At 37.9% G+C, this 18,079-nt stretch overlaps 1 protein-coding gene and 1 long non-coding RNA gene across 4 annotated transcripts in view; both read right to left on the bottom strand.

Moving 5' to 3' along the window:
• Positions 1 to 7,123: 7,123 nt before the first annotated feature.
• The window catches only part of LOC134213126 (ethanolamine-phosphate cytidylyltransferase), a 33,217-nt gene continuing 22,261 nt past the window's right edge, over positions 7,124 to 18,079 (bottom strand). The window contains exons 3-7 of one of the 3 annotated variants that reach the window (XM_062691753.1): positions 12,661 to 12,773; positions 11,876 to 11,942; positions 11,692 to 11,804; positions 8,453 to 8,998; positions 7,124 to 8,391 (exon numbers count right to left, since the gene is read on the bottom strand). In XM_062691753.1, coding sequence (XP_062547737.1) covers positions 8,246 to 8,391; positions 8,453 to 8,998; positions 11,692 to 11,804; positions 11,876 to 11,942; positions 12,661 to 12,773 — 985 coding nt within the window. In that variant the 3' untranslated portion in view covers positions 7,124 to 8,245. The remainder of the gene's footprint in view (positions 8,392 to 8,452; positions 8,999 to 11,691; positions 11,805 to 11,875; positions 11,943 to 12,660; positions 12,774 to 18,079) is intronic. The other 2 variants (XM_062691754.1, XM_062691755.1) reach the window with 2 other exon arrangements.
• On the bottom strand, positions 13,240 to 14,825 carry LOC134213127 (uncharacterized). Its single transcript, XR_009979408.1, has 2 exons — positions 13,787 to 14,825; positions 13,240 to 13,516 (listed from the first exon to the last, which is right to left on the bottom strand). It is a non-coding gene; the product is annotated as an uncharacterized LOC134213127 (long non-coding RNA).

Raw genomic sequence — 18,079 nt, 5'->3', positions numbered from 1 at the left:
TTTTTTTTGCGAGGAGAGTCTAATGAATTTTTGCTTTATGAATTCCTAAAGCCTCTATAACCTGCATATGTTCCAATAGGTAGAAAGTAAGGGTTATTAAAAGACCAGAACATTTCTTGGAATCCGCTGAAGTTTAACGATTTTCTGAAAGATTTAATAAACTAATGCAAGTAAAAACTAAATAGATTCAGTAGTGTGTGGATTCACGATAAAAAAGGATTTAATTAGGAAAATAAAATAGCATTGTTTGTTTTGGATGAACCAATAAATTTCTACTTTAAAGAAAGTCAGTTACTGATCTCCCTCTCCCTAATCTGATTTAGCCATCGTTACTGAAATCCCTCGATGCATATTCTCATATTCAGCATAGGTACATTTCATTTCAAATGCTCTTTCCCGCTAAAAGCTTTACCAGTTTATAAAGATTAGACTGGATCAAATGCGATCGCATGGTTTGTCGGCATAAAATGAACGAATTTATTAGTAGTTCCGTACATCTATTATTAGATAACGGTTTGCATTTTTAAGTCACGAACAAAAACTATATGCATTTGATTTACGCTTCGCCTTTGCCTTATTGAAGTCCTTATCTGGGGCTCCTTCCCCAGAAGCTTGTTTCATGCTCCTTTCCATTTGCATTTCCTGTTCCTTCCTTTTCCTTCCACTTTCTTTTCCATCAAGTAAATAATGAAAAGACATTCCCAAATTAGAGGAGCATGCCGACGTTCTGATACATTGAAATGTTATGACCCCGGGAGTTCCCAGAAAGGGACTAGCCTAGACCCCAAGCTGCTGGTCTGACCAACGGCAGCTTCTGGGGTGGGCGCATTCTTTACACTGTACCTTTATGGTTTATTCAGCGGTATGGGCGGTGATGAGATGCAGTGGCAATGGCTTGGTCAGTTAGCAGTGGCACTATCGCAGATGGCGTTAGGTACTGGCACGACGTGTAACTTGATGGTCGTTGGTCAAATGGTCGTCGAATGACCCGGCGGCGTCCACGAGGTGTTGCTTCTCGACGATCTTATGGCCGCGGTAAATTCCGGAATTTTCATCCGTTGACCGATAACACCGATAACATCCGAAGCCGATAACACGACGTTAGTTGGCACGATACGTGAGAAAAGCTGGGACGAACAATAGCTGTCGTTATCAGGACTCCGTATGCCAAAATGGCGTTCGTGTCGTGGTACCGCCCGTCGGTCCGGGCGAGAAAGTACCTTCAGGTATACGAGAAGTCCCGGCACCTCTGGGCAGAATGTTAGCAACTTCGGTGATTCTCACTTGGCAGGTCTTGCCAAGCTCGGGGACGATCGGCTTCTTCACTACGCACCGCTCACTGGAAGTCGTCTGCTGATCGGATAGCTTTGGTCCACAAAAGTCGTCTCGCAGAACTGGGGCCAACAGTTGTCAACCCCGGAAACGAATAACCAAACGTTGGCCAGCCAAATGGTGAATTACCTCGCTCCGGAGGTGCACTTAGGCACGCGGAAAACTACCAGCAAAAGGACGCCGATTTGCAAGATGGCGTTCTCGTGGTAATAACACCTACAGTTGGTGAGAGGCGTCGAAAAGGCGCAATCGCCACACACGCACGTAGCTGGATTCCCACTTAGGTCGTTCCCGAACGTCAAACTATCGGAATGACTATTTGGGCTGATTTACCACTTATCATCAAATTCCGAGTTTCACGAGGGATGGAATAAACTTCAAAGATGCGAGTTGGCTGTAGATTTTTTAGTATCTCGTACCTCGACTGTTCGCTTTATTCCTTTCTTCATCGAAGACTCTGGAGCACATATTTTTGATAATCGTATTCTTTTGCCACCCATTTTTCCTGTTTTAAAATTACGATTAGACACTAACTTGACAAATTATTTCCCTGCATTCCAACACCATACGCAAAGTGATACCTTTCGGTAACAACCTGTATCAGTTATTGACGGAACAGGGCCTTCCGGAAATACGTCAAATAATGATTGATTATGTATGTAGTCCTCGAGAGAATCGTAATAAAAGGTTAAATTTGTATCAATGATAATAATAAATTTGTATTGAACCAGTGAATTTTTGAATAATTTGTCATCATTTCCTATAGCGGAATTTTGGATTTTGGCGCCCCCTAAGGCCAGGCGCCCTTGGCGGGGCCCACACGCTACGGCGTCCATCATATGATCATATGAGCAAAGATACTGATCATATTTAGAGATATTATCTTAGAGCTCTTCGATCATTTCTATATTGCTCAGTTGATCAAAGATATTATCTTATCATCTCAGCAAACGAGTTAGGTATTACATAAAAAAACAATTCTGACAGCTTTTGTGAATCGGAGAAGTGATAGAATGGAGGAGAAAATGGAATCATCTCAGGCGCAACGGAAACGGAAATCTTTAATGAGCTCATCAGAGAAAGTAAGCAAAATTGATGTTTTACTTAGTTTCCTAAATTAGTTAAAAAATACTAAATTTAATTCACTAGGTTTTGCAGTACTTTTCTGAGGCGGAAGCAGGATCCGTTCGTTGTCGTCTTTGTTCTGCACAGAATGTAAACGGAATGCTAGCCGCGAACCATGTCGGAAATTCTAAACGCCACGTTTAATTGAAACATCCTGATCAAGCGCTCCAGTGTGGACTATCTCCTCTCAAACAAACGGTAGAAATAAGCGGCAAATTCCAAGGAATTAAAAATACGAATTCTTATTTAAAAAATATTGTCAAAATGGTCACCGTTGGCTCACTATCGTTTCGCAGCTTAGATTCCCCAGGATTATCTGATATCATTGGAGTAATGGATGGTATGTTTGGCGTTACCGGAATGTTCATAAATTCGTAAAAGCAGCTGGTGCGGCAAGGCGCCGTAGAATAATCAGCGATTTGCAAGGGCGAATGATTTGCTATAAAATGGATGCAGCAACATGCCATGGTCGAAGTCTTTTAGGAACTACAGCGCAATTTGCTGATGATGGTGCAATCCGAATCCGTGTTTTAGGCTGCATCGAAGTGAACGAATCTCATACGGCAGATATGTTGGCAACTGAAACGAAGGATTTGATGGAGCAGTTTGGACAAAATATTGACAATGCTTATGCTATCACTGTCGATAATGCGGCCAACATGAAACGAACGGTAAAAAATCTCTCTGAAGAACAAGCAAACGACTATGATGATTTCGGTTTTGATGAGCTTTTGGAGAAGTTACTATATATCACAACATTGGTTTTGATTGCTTATCGTCTACTTTATTTCAGGACTAATATTAAGGAAAGGATTAATAAAAGTGAGGAGGAAACAGATGATGAGAATGAAGACAAAGTAGATGTTGATGTCAAGACAGAAGGAAAGATGCAAGAGCTCCACATCAAAGATTTGGGACGGGCAACCATGTAGTGCATACACGTTTAATCTGTGTATCACGGATGCGATGAAACCGTATAGTGAAAATCTTAACTTACATGCTATCTATTCTATTAAATATATATATATAAATATGGTCCTCCGAAATCTGATCTAAACGATTTCCCAAAAGAGTCAGTATGGTCCAGTTTCAAGATCGAGTTATGTTTCAAGGAAATTCAAATCAAGAAGATTTTCTACCGAACGTTTCTACTCCACTAGAATATTGGAAGAAGCAAAATTTAGAAGATCCACTACTGTATGAACTAGCAAACACTGTATTAGCAATACCATGTTGTAAGGTCACCGTTGAGAGATTGTTCAGTGCACTTAAGCTCATTTTGACCTACTTGAGAACTCGAATAGGCAAGGATATTTTAAATGACATTATGATTTTGAAAGGGAATAGTAAGTTGATTGTAGTAAGTAAGTTGAGGGCCCTCCTTAGCCGTGCGGTAAGCCGCGCGGCTACAAAGCAAGACCATGCTGAGGGTGGCTGGGTTCGATTCCCGGTGCCGATCTAGGCAATTTTCGGATTGGAAATTGTCTCGACTTCCCTGGGCATAAAAGTATCATCGTGCTAGCCTCATGATATACGAATGCAAAATTGGTAATCTGGCTTAGAAACCTCGCAGTTAATAACTGTGAAAGTGCTTAATGAACACTAAGCTGCGAGGCGGCTCTGTCCCAGTGTGGGGATGTAATGCCAATAAGAAGAAGAAGAAGAAGTAAGTTGAATGACGAGCTAGAGATAGATTTTAGTCAAATAAGTTAGCTTTAGATTAAAACATGTACACGATTAGGATTAATAAACATATATGAATTATATAAAAAGAATAATTAATGAAAGGTACAAAAAGAGCTCTAATTGGAAAATATATGTGAACATAATCTGCATTGGACAAAAATAGAATCGAGGAATTCTTCAAATTTTTTCTTAAGAAATTCTTCCCTTATGTAGTTCTTCTCATTTTTCTTGAGGAATTCCTTTGAATTTTTTTCCGTAAATTCTTCGGAATATCCTCGACCAATTCTCCGAATTATCTTTCAGAATCTATCCAGCTATTAAATCTATGCGCTATTGAATAATGTAGACTCTCACAATTTTGTACCGACGTATTGGGTTTTACCTTTTTGCGTACGCTGAAGCACAACGAGGGCATGTGGTAGCACTTGATGTCGACAACGCGCAAAATCACTCGCGGTTTTCGGGAGCCTCTTCATAATAATGTAGAGATAGTAAATGTCACTAATGAGCGGGATTGAATGACCACAGTGCCAACTAGAGGTAAAAAAGTGGAAAGTATGCATTTTCCCATATATTTAGGTAGTCAATTTTTCCCATATAAACTTCATGCTCGTTGAGCATCCACTTAAACTTGACGGATCTGGTTGAAATTTTCACAATAGCTTCTGGGAACAAAAAACTTTATTTTTGTAATTCCTGATCATAATACCTGGTTTACAGTTGGCGTTTGAGTGATAAAACGGCCTACTTTTCCATACCAATGACATGGGTGCTTTAATGAACATTATGCAACTCAAATGGGTAGCATAAAATCCATTGCAGCACACATTTGGGTGCTTTAATGGAAAACAAGCATTAAAACAATGATTACTTCTAGACCAACATTTGAAAAGGGCGTAACAGCCAAAATTTATTCCTTCTGATTCTTCGTCTACATATATAGCTGTATATGTGGACGAAGTATCAGAAGGAATAAATTTTGGCTGTTACGCCTTTTTCAAATGTTGGTCTAGACTTGACCACATTCAGCTAAATTGGCTTGGGTGAGTGTTCAAATAGTGTATTCTTTTGGGCCAAACACAATGGATACGTTTGCGTGCGTTTTGACAGTTTCCCCGTGGAGAAACTGTCAAAACGCACGCAAACGTATCAATTGTGTTTGGCCCATTTGTGTCACGTAATAATTGAAATAATGTTATGGGCATGACATCCAATTTTCCAAAAGCAGGTTTATCTATCGCTTTATAGGACACTGCACGGAAACATCTCTTTCTCTTTCGTTCCTCATAAGTTTTGACGTTTACAGGCCTTGTTGTTTTCAAATTTCTTTGCAACGAAAAAGAGACAAAGCAGTCCGTGCAGTGCCCTATGGTCTGTCGAACACACAATGGGGCACGATAGTATGGAATCTGTTTGTTTTCTGCAGCAACATGATTTTTTGGTAAGATTGGTCATGTTAAGTAAATAAAATTGTACCATTGTGGTACAGATTTATCATATTTAAGCTCATTTTTCGTCATTGCAAAATAGCGTGTGCATCTCGTTGTAAAACTCGATTTTTTCAGCACTCGTAGTATTTATCCAACTCGGCAAGCTTCGTTGGATAAATGTACAATTCGTACTGAAAAAATCATCTTTTAACAAACTACTATTATGTAACCCATTTGAGTTGCATAATGTTCATTAAAGCACCCATGTCATTGGTATGGAAAAGTAGGCCGTTTTATCACTCAAACGCCAACTGTAAACCAGGTATTATGATCAGGAATTGCAAAATAGTAGTTTGTGCAACTAGTTGCAAAAAGATGATTTTTCAGCACGAGTTGTACGTTTATCCGACGAGGCTTGCCGAGTTGGATAAATACTACGAGTGCTGAAAAAATCGAGTTTTGCAACGAGTTGCACACGCTATTTTTTGCAATGACGAAAAATGGGCTTTAATATGATAAATCTGGACCAAAATGGTACTGTCTGATTTACGTTTTATGATAAATCTGGCCAAAAAATCATGTTGCTGCAGAAAGCAAACAGATTCCATGTTATCGTGACATATTGAATGCTCGACATACCATATAGCGATAGATAAATCTGTCTTTGGGGAATTTTGATGTCATGTCCATATTTCATTTATTACGCGACACAGAGAATACACAATTTGAACACTCACCCAAGCTAATTGAGCAAAATGTGGTCATGTAACTATTGTTCCAATGCTGGTTTTCCATTATAGCACCCAAATGAGTGCTATAATGAACTTTATGCAACCCATTTAAGTTGCATAATGATCATTAAAGCACCAATTCCATTGGTATGGAAAAGTAGGCCGTTTTATCACTCAAATGCGAACTTTAAACCAAATATTATGATCAGGAATTGCAAAAATATAATTTACGTTAGTTTAGCGGGACAGTTATGCCGAGAAATCTAACCCACATTTGCAGATTTTTATGCATATTAGTCCCGCTGAGTGATCGATTTCTTTAATGACTACCATGATCGACATATCTTACCTCATGCTTAATTTTTAAAATTCTATCCTCCACGTGGTTGAATGTGTTAGATTACAGCTCTATCACTTATGATGAAGATCTTTAAAAGTGGTGATTTTCTTTCATCACTGAAAGTGGCCAAGCTTGAAAGAAATTACCAGTGAATACCATCCCTATGAGCATCGCTCGTTTATACTACAGATTCTTCCATAATGATGAATCTTCCCTGCGAGACAGTTATGCGTAGAAATTCAACAATAGAACAAACAGACTTGAAGTTGTTTTCAATAATTTTTCGAACAAAGTTCCTTATTTTTGATGCTTGCTTTCGGAAAATATGCATGAGAATATGCCGCTCTGTGATAGACGCTTGAAATCTCAAAAAACCAACATGGGACAATTATGCGTAGAAGGGTCGATTTTGAAATTTCCAGAACATTGACCTATGGTGTTTTCTCAAAAAAATGAAATTCAGTTCAGTCAACAAAATATTGAATATCTGTACATAAGCATTTGAAATTTTTATTGTAGGTTCGGGCTAGGAAACATCATAATTTCAAGATTATCAACATAAAATAAAGTAGATATAGATAAGTAGGTAATGTAAAGATAGTATTTCAGCGTCTAATATAATGCTCGCCCTAACAGATATTTGAAATATATTTAAAAGAGAACTAGATATTACACGCCTCATTTATATTTGTTTTTCCATAAATTTGGACAGCCATGTTTCTGATCGTGCATATATTTTCTTAGGAAATTTTATTCCTTGGGGATTGTTATACAGCTCCTTGTTTTGAAACTTTTTTACCCATATCAGTTCATCAGACAAAATCTAACTACATCTGGGCATAACTTATTTTATATATTTATTTCTTTTCGTCTTTAACGGTTAAGCGCCATCTTTCAATAATCAAAGTACATACACTCACTTTCGCCAAAACGAAAGCAAGTAAACCTATTATTACAAATATACAACATCTCGCCGATAATTAAACAAATCAGTTGCACTAACTAAAAGAAAACATAAACGAAGATATTTCACGTATTGATTTCTTTATAAATCGCAACTGTAAAGTTTGAATCTGTCCATTATTTCAAGTGCGTAAGTGTTAAGTTGGTGTGAGATTCTATTTTTGTATATAAGCACTTCTAACTCATGAAAAGTGAAAGTACACATCAACAATAATCATTTTTTAATCCCAATTGCGTTGTCTTTGATATAAAAATATAAAACCTCTTTTTATCAATCTTGTTGCAAAAATAGTATGTTTAAAATAATAATACACAATTGGAAATAAATCTAACAAATAACATGTACAATTAAACTAAAAAATATTACAATCACTGAAATATGTATAGTTCTGCTTCTAGCTTATATGATTCTTTACTCCTGCATACTCTGCGTCTTTCTTATTATGCTGTGTTGACTGAGAAAGATTAACTGGCGCTGTACGTTCTTCAAAAGCTTAATCTTCACGGACTCTTTGTTTTTGGTTTCCTTGAAACTCAACATTAGGTTAAAGCGATTTGCTGAAGGTAACGTTCAATTTAGAGTAAACACTTTAACCGTGGAAGCTGCAGATGATGCACTGGGTTCTTTATTAGTCTGGTCAACCGCTTTTCTCCGCAATTTTCACTCGTTGCATAGCCTCAAAAATTTCAATCTCTTTCTTTTCCTTTTTGGAATTTCTGTTTTCAAACTCGAGTCGATGTCGAATGATTCGCTCAACAATATCTTCCGTCGTGATTGTGTTGCCTGTGAAATACAGAAGACTTCAGTAATGAAGAATCGGTGTTTTTGATAACTAGTTGCTTACCCGAATCGATTAGAATGAACCTTCCCATTTGTTTAGGCACTGCGTACGGGTCAATGTTCCCAACATCTGCTGCAATGGGAGTTTGTCCGTGGCAAACCAAGTCCACGTTAAAATGTTCCATCAAATCCTTTGTGACAGAGTAAGGTGCTCCTATCACCACTTCATTAACGTACTTGCACGCCAGAACACTTAGCACTCGCTCGTGCAGATTCATAATTGGATAGTTGCCGCCCTTGTACAGATTTACCACTGGATCCGTGTGAAGTCCGACTATCAGGTAGTCGCCATAAGTCTTGACCTTTTCCAAAAAGTCCAAATGTCCCACATGGAAAAGATCGAAAGCACCGGCAACGTATATAATCTTGTCCGTTGGTTTGGGAGGTGTACCGTCGCTGAACTGAATTATCTTTTGCGTCGTTGGCAGGAACTGTGAACAACCGGTCCATGGACTCCTCGCCGAATGGTCTTGTCCCAGTTTGGATGAGCCTGTGTTGTTTTCAAGTTTGATTTGAATTTTCTTGAGTATACTATCTATGGCTTCAATTTCTTTTATGGGATTGTTAATGTCAAACGAAATTCACCGGTGAGAACATGAGTTGTTGGTTGAACAATATAGCACAAAAAAACAAGCGTAACATATGTAATGCAGTGGTACTGCTTATTCAGAAGACATACTATGCGACCTGAAAACGGAGCCAATCATTTCGTTACACGGTCACACAATTGATACATCCAATATACCAATCCATGGAAGGAAATTCATTGCAATTCAATTGCTTATTTTCATCATGATTTTTACTACCGTTAAGCGCATATCGGACATCTTTTCTAGCTTGGTTTCTTATTCAGATAAGCTTAATTTGTAGGTTTGTAGGGACCCTAATGAAAGGCGGAAACACGGAAGGCAGACCTTTTTATACATGTAACAAAAGGTGGGAACATGAATTTCTGTTCGTCTGTTTGAGGTAAGGGAGGATATATTTTACTCATTAGTAAAAGCGGGATTTGATTCCTTCTTCTAAAGCACTCCCCTCTGAATTTTTCTACTTTCTATTTAACGCCACAACAAAAACATTGCCCGCCTCGCAGCTTAGTATTCTTTAAGCACTTCCACAGGTGTCAGGTTTTCGATTTCTATGCTTTGAAAATTCGGGAAAATTGAGCTTTCCTTTAAAAATTCATATTCGATCAATCGATTTTTTGACTTATCTAATGTGAACTTTCCCAAAGAACGTACAATATTTGGCATCTTCGAAAAAGAAAGGTAAATTTCCCACCCGAAAACTTCTCAGACCATACTTCGATCACCTTCAGAATATGTTTCGAATAAAGCCATACACCTTATTGCTGAGTAGGGTAGGGGAGTAGGGGCCCTCCTTAGCCGTGCGGTAAGATGCGCGGCTACAAAGCAAGACCATGCTGAGGGTGGCTGGGTTCGATTCCCGGTGTCGGTCTAGGCAATTTTCGGATTGGAAATTGTCTCGACTTCCCTGGGCATAAAAGTATCATCGTGTTAGCCTCATGATATACGAATGCAAAAATGGTAACCTGGCTTAGAAACCTCGCAGTTAATAACTGTAGAAGTGCTTAATGAACACTAAGCTGCGAGGCGGCTCTGTCCCAGTGTGGGGATGTAATGCCAATAAGAAGAAGAAGAAGAACCTTATTGCTGAGCTACAAAAGGTCTGGGCTACGGAAGGTTGTGAGCTTCTCGGCCGTACGGTCAGCGGCATTTTTTCAGTGGTTCACTGGGTGTTGTGTATATTAGAGTGAGGCGTCATGGTCATTTTTTCAAATCAATGATTTTTCGAAATCATTCTGGGTCCCAAACAACTGTGCAGAATTATGGCCCGATTGGTTGCTTCCTCGCTTTCCGCATCGCGTTTAAAGTTTGTATGGAAATTAGTATAGGAAAACGTATATTTTTGCAGGTTTCAGTTTATAGTAAACCAAGCGACACATTGCCGTGAATGGTATATGAAAGGATGCCTAAAAACTTTGCTGAAGAAGGTACGTTGCTGGAACAACCTTCCAGTAATGTACCTTCTTTGGCAAAGTCTTTCGGCATCTTTCAGACTATATGCTAACGTATTGAGTCACGGGATTGACGATAAATTGAAGCCGCTAAGAGCAAAAATGTAAAAAAAAAACGTTTTTCCATACCAATCTCCATATAAATTTAAAATGGAAAGCGAGGACGCAACTAATCGAGCCCATATTTTGCCAAGTTGATTTCAAAACGATTTAGAAAACCCTTGATCTCACGTGATTTCGTTCTTCCATACAATTGCGCCCCACTCTAATGTATATGCCCTGCCTGTTGACACTAAATAATCTTATGGAAGAGAAAGGCATAATTGCATTAGGCTGTTTTATTTTAGGAGGAAATTTTGAAGAGGTCTTTCTTAGCCTAGCGGTAAGATACGCGGCTATAAAGCGGTTTGGAAATTGTCTCGACTTCTAGGCATAAAAGTATTATCGTGTTAGCCTCATGATACACGAATGCTAAATGGTAACTAGACTTAGGAAACCTCGCGGTTAATAACTGTAGAAGTAATGAACACTAAGCAGCGAATCGGCAATGTCTCAGTGGGGGATGTAATGCAGGAAGAAGGACATTTGAACCAGCAGATCAGACGTCCGACCGCCTACCGTTCGTGTCGTTTCGTCTTTATTTATTCTGTCTTTGGTATTCCGTCTTATGTGCTTTCCGGTTTTCGTAAGACACCTCTAACTTGTGATTAATACGTTTATCCAACGAGACTTGTCAAGTGCAATGAGTTTCATTCAACGAGGATCAAAGTCTACTTTACCACCATTCAATATATTTTCTTCTTCTTTTTCTTGGGTTTTTAGAAGCTTTACCAGGTCTGTAGAAGCCATTTGCCTTAGAATATTATTTAAAATAGCTGTTGCTTGCAATAGTTATGACGAAAATAGTTTTTCAAACCACAAAGTAATTAAACGAAATGCAAATATACTATTAGGTGAATGAATTTAAGTTTTTATATGATTCATTGCAAACCAAAAGCTGGTCTAATGTTACGATTGTTTTTCTATGCTACGAACGTTAGTAAATGAGCGAGAAATGGGTTACTTGCGTTGATCATCGAATAAGTATAATTAGTTTTGATTATTGGAAAGTATAGCGCATCAGAAAAAGGGAAATTTAGACAAAAGCTGACAACAGGTACAGAAGAAATTACTCAAAAAGTGAAACAGTAAACGAAAATATTTACCATCTTTCTCGACGCTATACTCTTGGTCACCTTGTTTGAAATGATTCCGCGTCATCAGCAACATTCTCCCAACTAAGTCCGTGGTAGAGACACCAGCAGTTCGTGACACTTCTCTAGAAGAAAAAAATTGAAACACACGTTATAAGTATGCAGTGGTCCTAAAATACTCTAGGTTTGCGCTTACTTGTAGCGTTTTGCACTTTTGACTAAATGGTATGTGTCAATGCCTTCGGCTGTGAGGGTTATATCATCTGTAAAAAATAAGCATGAAAAAATTGATTACGAATACCATAATGTGCCTAATTTCGGGCATCATGATTTTTTTAAATTTATTAGATACCGTACAACTAAAAATTCGATAGAATTACAAAATATTGTTGTCATTGAATGTTTTTCACTAAAAACAATCGAAAACGAACTTTTTTGGTTTGGTACACTAAAAATATTTCAATTCTGTTCTCCCACCGACCGCTACATGTTCTTGCAGTGAGACGAAGAAAACAACATAAGTAAACAAAAGATTTTATTATCCAACAGTGGCTACTTTTTGGTAATATTTGCAATAAATTCGCTACATAAAATTATTTTTTCAGAAATCACCCTTGAAAACTATGTCGCAATAATGAATATTAGCACATTTGAAGGAAAAAATAAGTTTTGTACTTCAACTCATAAAAAATGATGACAAAATAGTGTTCGACATTTGACTTGTGAATAGTATGCCTAATACAGCGTACATTCAGAAGAAGATTCCTAATACCGCACAGAAAATTGCATAATACTGTGCATGAACTAAGAACATGGTCTTAGATTCATGCCACACATTTTCATATATAGCAGCAACATTGGCAGCTAACATTTTTTTGAGAAACCAGAATCATTATACTCTGCGATTCAGTAGTAAATGTTCACAAATAAGCACTACATGTTTTTCAATGCCTCGCCCTAAAGCTGTCTCATTCTACTTACCGCCATGCACACAAAAATCGCAGTCGTATTTATCCAGTGTTTCTAGTGTAGTCACATATGGGGCATTTTCCACGACTTCGTCTACCCATTTGATGCCTCGGACCATTTTGTATCTAGAAGCGAAAATAAACAATGTTTATTTTATATGTTTCTGTGTGCTTTATATAGAGTAGGTTATCTCATTTTTTGTAATCTACGATTAATATGTTATGTTATTGTTATCGTAGAAACTTTCTTGATTAAATTCCAAATAGAAACTAAGAATACCCTCTAAAGAAATTGAACATCTTGTCTTCGCCATCACCAACCGGTGAAATATTAGCGCAATGAATGTTGCACATCCATAAATAAAAATACTGCAAAATATCATTATTATGCGCAATGATGAATGCCCAACCATTTTTTTAAATAACGGTTAATATTAGCATCATCACCTGAAAGTATAAAACGACAATAATTTGCTCTTGATGGTCCGCCTATTCATTAGATTCGATTATCAATCAAAGACTGTTTTCAAACCCAATGACTTGAATCTTCAAAGCTGTCAATGATCAAAGAAAACTGCATTTTGTGAAGCTGTTTGATTGATTTTTTTTTTTTTTTTTTTTTTTTTCCATGTAACCCGTTGGCAGTCTCTCGACTCAAACTCTACTCCGGGTCCATCCTTGTTATTCCCCACGGTAATTAAATTTGCTTCTATGAGCCTCTACTTTAGATCAATAACAGACGTTCCTAAGCCACGTTGCTCAAATGGTCACTGTTTTAGGCCTGATCCAAATAGTTTTATTAAATAGTCCCCTTCAATAACATAACTGATCACCGTTTTCACCATTATAACTATCACTCATCACTCCAACTTAAGGTGATTATAGAATGAAGCCCGTGGTGAATTTCAAATTCACCACACGTTTATCTACATACATTTCAAAAAGCCCAAATCTGGCGGAATAGTTTTCGTACAGTGCCGAAACTCAAATTATGATTGTTCAGCATAACTAAGCAATCGATCTACCATTATTTCAGCCCCATACGCGTTATTGTTCTTTCATCTCGTGCGCTTGAAAAAAATATTGGAAAAGCACGTGGTTTACAAAATGGCCGATTTCTGGCTTCATTCTATAATCACCTTAACACTAGGTCTATTCCTGTTGATCCGGTAATTAAATTTGCTTCTACGAGCCTCTATTTTTGATCATTAACAGACGTTTCTAAGCTACGTTGCTCAAATGGTCACTGTTAAGGCCTGATTCAAATAACTCTAATTTTAGCTCTAATTCAAATAGTTTTCTATAAAATAATCCCGGTAGCATCACTTATTATCGTTTTCACCACCATCACTATCATAATTACTATTATCCCTGTCATCACAAATATCTTATTTACAGTCATGAACACACACACAATGAATCGATCTTCAAAACAGCGCTGTTATATATCATATAAGAACCGACATTTCTACTAGCTTTCATTGGACATGTACCGAATATTTTACATTATTTCTAGTATAATTATAAAATGATTCCCACTTCTAGCACCTCACTCAATATTGCATTTCATTCTTCATACTCACTACGACCATGTTCCCATCCCATTTAAATCAACTTTATCTTTTACCTAGCTTCTTCTGTCACTATGTCTATACCACCAATACCAACTTGTGTATTAACCTTTCACTAACACTTGCATAACCACACAACATCACCATATTCATATCAACAACCATTTTTTTCACAATTTCATCGAGATCAGCAATCATCACTACTATCCCTACTACAATGTTAACGCAAACAAAAACTAGTCAGTCATTTTTTTTTTTCTAAATTAGCAGTTTCCATCAAACAAATGAAGCTTAACAAATAATAAGCTTATAATCTATCGCGAGAGTCAGTCTTATTGTAGATATGATGACAAAGAGAGAAAACTCGAATAGAAATGCATTTTGAAACAATAATAACGCACTAGATTTTGATAAATATGACTCGTTTAAAATTTATTTTGGAATCTATTTAGTCTATTTACCAGGCCACACTTCAGAACCGTGCGCCCAGCAATCATCAAAAATTCTCAACTTAACAACACCGAATACTGTTGCTATGGGCCTGTTGGTCTTCAAAAGCTTCGAAATCGCCTCCGAATAAGATTCAACAGGTAATAATTTTACAGACATTTTTTGAGCTTCGAATTTTTGATAGGCTTAGGAAGGATAGGCTGGTAGATTTTTATGTCTATGGATCTATTGTTAATCTAGTCATAGTTATTTCGAATGTTTCGCACTGTGTCATTATTACTCAGTCTGTCTTAGTTATCTTATGTTTCCTACGTTATTCAGTTCAATTCTATACTCATTGTAGATTATGTTACGTTTTGATGTCAGTTCATTGTCTCTATCGCTAAAGGTCACTAAAGGTATGGGGATTGCTAAAGGTTGCTAAAGGTATCCTAGTTCAAGCGTATAAGTAAGCACCGCTTAAAAGTTACAAACGTGAAGAAATGGTCTTTAAGTTGTCTAATAGTCTCAAAGCCTTACATACAAGCGTAGCATTACTGTAATTTTATGGGTCGTGGTCAGCTATAGGATTCACTTTTCGGTGGCAAAGTACAGCTTCATCACGCCTATTCCCTATCTATTAGAAAAAATATCGAGAATGAAGCCAATGTAAGATTGTTTGCATACCATCGTTTTAATTTGTGGTATATTTAATTATGGCTCGTTAAAGTGAGACATAACAAAATAAAAAGGTGCCACGTTCCTAGTTTCGATAAAACTTCAGTGATTCCAAGAGTCAATTCCCTATTAATGTCTTGATGGTATTTTCTACTGGTTAATTCCTACCTAGCTATGTTTAAGCGTGGCTACGACTCATCATCATCAGGGAGCGCTTCAGAAAAGTATTGCCGCATAGCAGAGATCATTATCACTGATGAAAAGGACCTCTACCTGTCTGCACCACCATTCAAGGCTCCAAGATACGATGTCCGTTGAATCACATGCACATGCGTAAAATCAGTGCATCAATGCCGTATTATATGTGACGCGGCATTAAACAAAAAATAGTCAACATGTGATATCACCACGACAGGATATGTCTTTGGTTGCCATATCAGTGCTAATGGCGTAAGCCCAACCATCGCGGCAAGATAACATATCCGAGGGGAGGGAGAAATAATGTAAGAAAAATGCTTGAGAATATCATTTCAAGACCAAAGTCTCAAAACTACCCATACGCTGCTGCAAATAAAGACCCAAACGACGACCCGACGAATCCAACAGCTCTCCCATGCAAACCAACACCATCAACACGCACGCGAGGGTCTCTGCTACCTGTTGATAGTGCTGGTCCGCGCGAGAGCGCCACTAGACTCCCGAAATCGACGCTCGAGCACGAGTCCTTGCCCACAAAGACAAGTCACTGTTCAAACGAATGTTGCCTTAATTGACTCCCCCATCCCGGGCACAGATTCTTTCCGAAGGATACTCAATATAAGTTCCACCGGGAAGCCAAGCACCAGAGATTGAGGAAAATCAGATAATCCAGGCGTCTTGCGTCTGTTATTTAAGCAGAGAAGATGTTATAGGTGATATTCTCAATACGGCCGTTCAGAATGGTTCAGCGGATGCAAATTATGGATCATTATTAGGTCTTGTAATTTTAAACAAAACGTTCAGACTACACGCGATAAACTATGAATATTATTATATCGGAGTTTTTAATTAGGATCGCGAATCAAGTAAAAATACTGATAAGTTAAAACACAAGTATACTAAATACGTAACGGAATAAAGTAGTGTTATTAAAAAAAATTACAATAATTTACATTATAAATTCTGATTAATATCAAGATACTGATCCAACATCACATCTTCAAGGGCTCCTCACAAGCTACACATTTCATTCAGGCACTTTAGAACGTCCATGTAGTAACTTGTTCACACTTGAAATCTGCCTCGACCAAGTTGGCAGAACGCGCCCTTACCCTTTCTGAACCAAAGGGCAGGGATGAAGCTGTTTGATTGATTTGAAACCTTATGTATACAAAGACCTATGAAGCCTAGCGGTAAGATGCTCGGCTATAAAGCAAGATCATGCTGAGGATTGCTGGGTTCGATTCTCGATGCCGGTCTAGGCAATTTTCGATTTGGAAATTGTCTCGACTTCCCTGGGCATAAAAGTATCATCGTGTTAGCCTCATGATATACGAACGCAAAAATGATAACTTGGCTTAAAAAACTTAGCGGTTAATAACTGTGGAAGTGCTGAATCCACACTAAGCAGCCAAGGGGTAATGTCCCAGTGGGGGATGTAATGTCAATGAGAAGAAGAAGAAGTATACAAAGACATCTTCAGGGAATCTTGACTCGGTAGTTGTAATTTTTGATTAATTCGATGATAGCAAATATGCGTTGAATAATGTACAAATGTACAAAAAATGTAGTACCTATGCAAGTATTTCCATATCGAACAATTGTAAAAAAAATGAGGCCTTGTTATTCTACCAAGTAGGGGAACGGTTCGGCACTTCATCCCATAGCTCCTTTTTCCATCCCATCAAAAGCAAAGTAATGAAATAGAATTTGGTTTGTTTCTTATTTTTGTGTTTTTTTTATCTCACCAGTGAGCACGCGTGGCAAAAAGAAGCGACGAGATTGGTGCTGTATTTCTTTGTTTTGCGATGAGATGAATATATGTTCAGTGAGATGAAAAACGAACAGTTCCCCTATTTCTTACTTTTTGAATATTTTGGATTCTTCATTTTAAACCTATATTCTTTTTGGTTATATATCCTTTTTTTCTTGAATTATATTTCAGAAGAATAAAAAAGTGTAATAAAGGTTCTCATCCACTACCGGCTCATCACTACTTCAGACTACAAATACAAACAGTATTGACCCGTTTTTATCACTCTCCGATTTTACAACCCTAAAATTCACCAGAAGGGGGGATGATAAAATCGGGATATTACTGTATTACATATCTATCTAATCTAATCGGATTACTTTTTTGAATATTGCAAGGTCATTTTTGCCGGTCCGAATCAGAAGTACACACAACCCCTGGCCAGACTCTACAAAGATAAGGACCATTGATCTCGATCATACCACATTGCATTGTACCAATATCGAGCCAAGCAGAAAACATGCGATTATTACGTCTGTAACGTATTATTATCAATTTGACGTCGTCCAATCCACGCGGTCTAGTTCCTATCTGCTTGGGTTCGGCCCGGCAGCCGGCTTCCCAGCGATAACGCAAGACCTCGCCTCGTATTTCATTCAGTTCAACTCGAGCTCCAGCAATAACACGGATCTTCGATAAGAGCACCTCGATGGGTTCAATCGGATCATAAAGAGCGCAAATGTTGCGCGCGCAAATCATTCGATTCTGTTACAAAGTTCATTAGAGGCACATTTTACTATTGC

This window comes from Armigeres subalbatus, chromosome 2, assembly GCF_024139115.2.
Source record: "Armigeres subalbatus isolate Guangzhou_Male chromosome 2, GZ_Asu_2, whole genome shotgun sequence".
Classification (NCBI taxonomy): domain Eukaryota; kingdom Metazoa; phylum Arthropoda; class Insecta; order Diptera; family Culicidae; genus Armigeres; species Armigeres subalbatus.
Note: the sequence above shows the minus strand (reverse complement) of the source record. Positions and strands in the feature narration are given on the sequence as shown.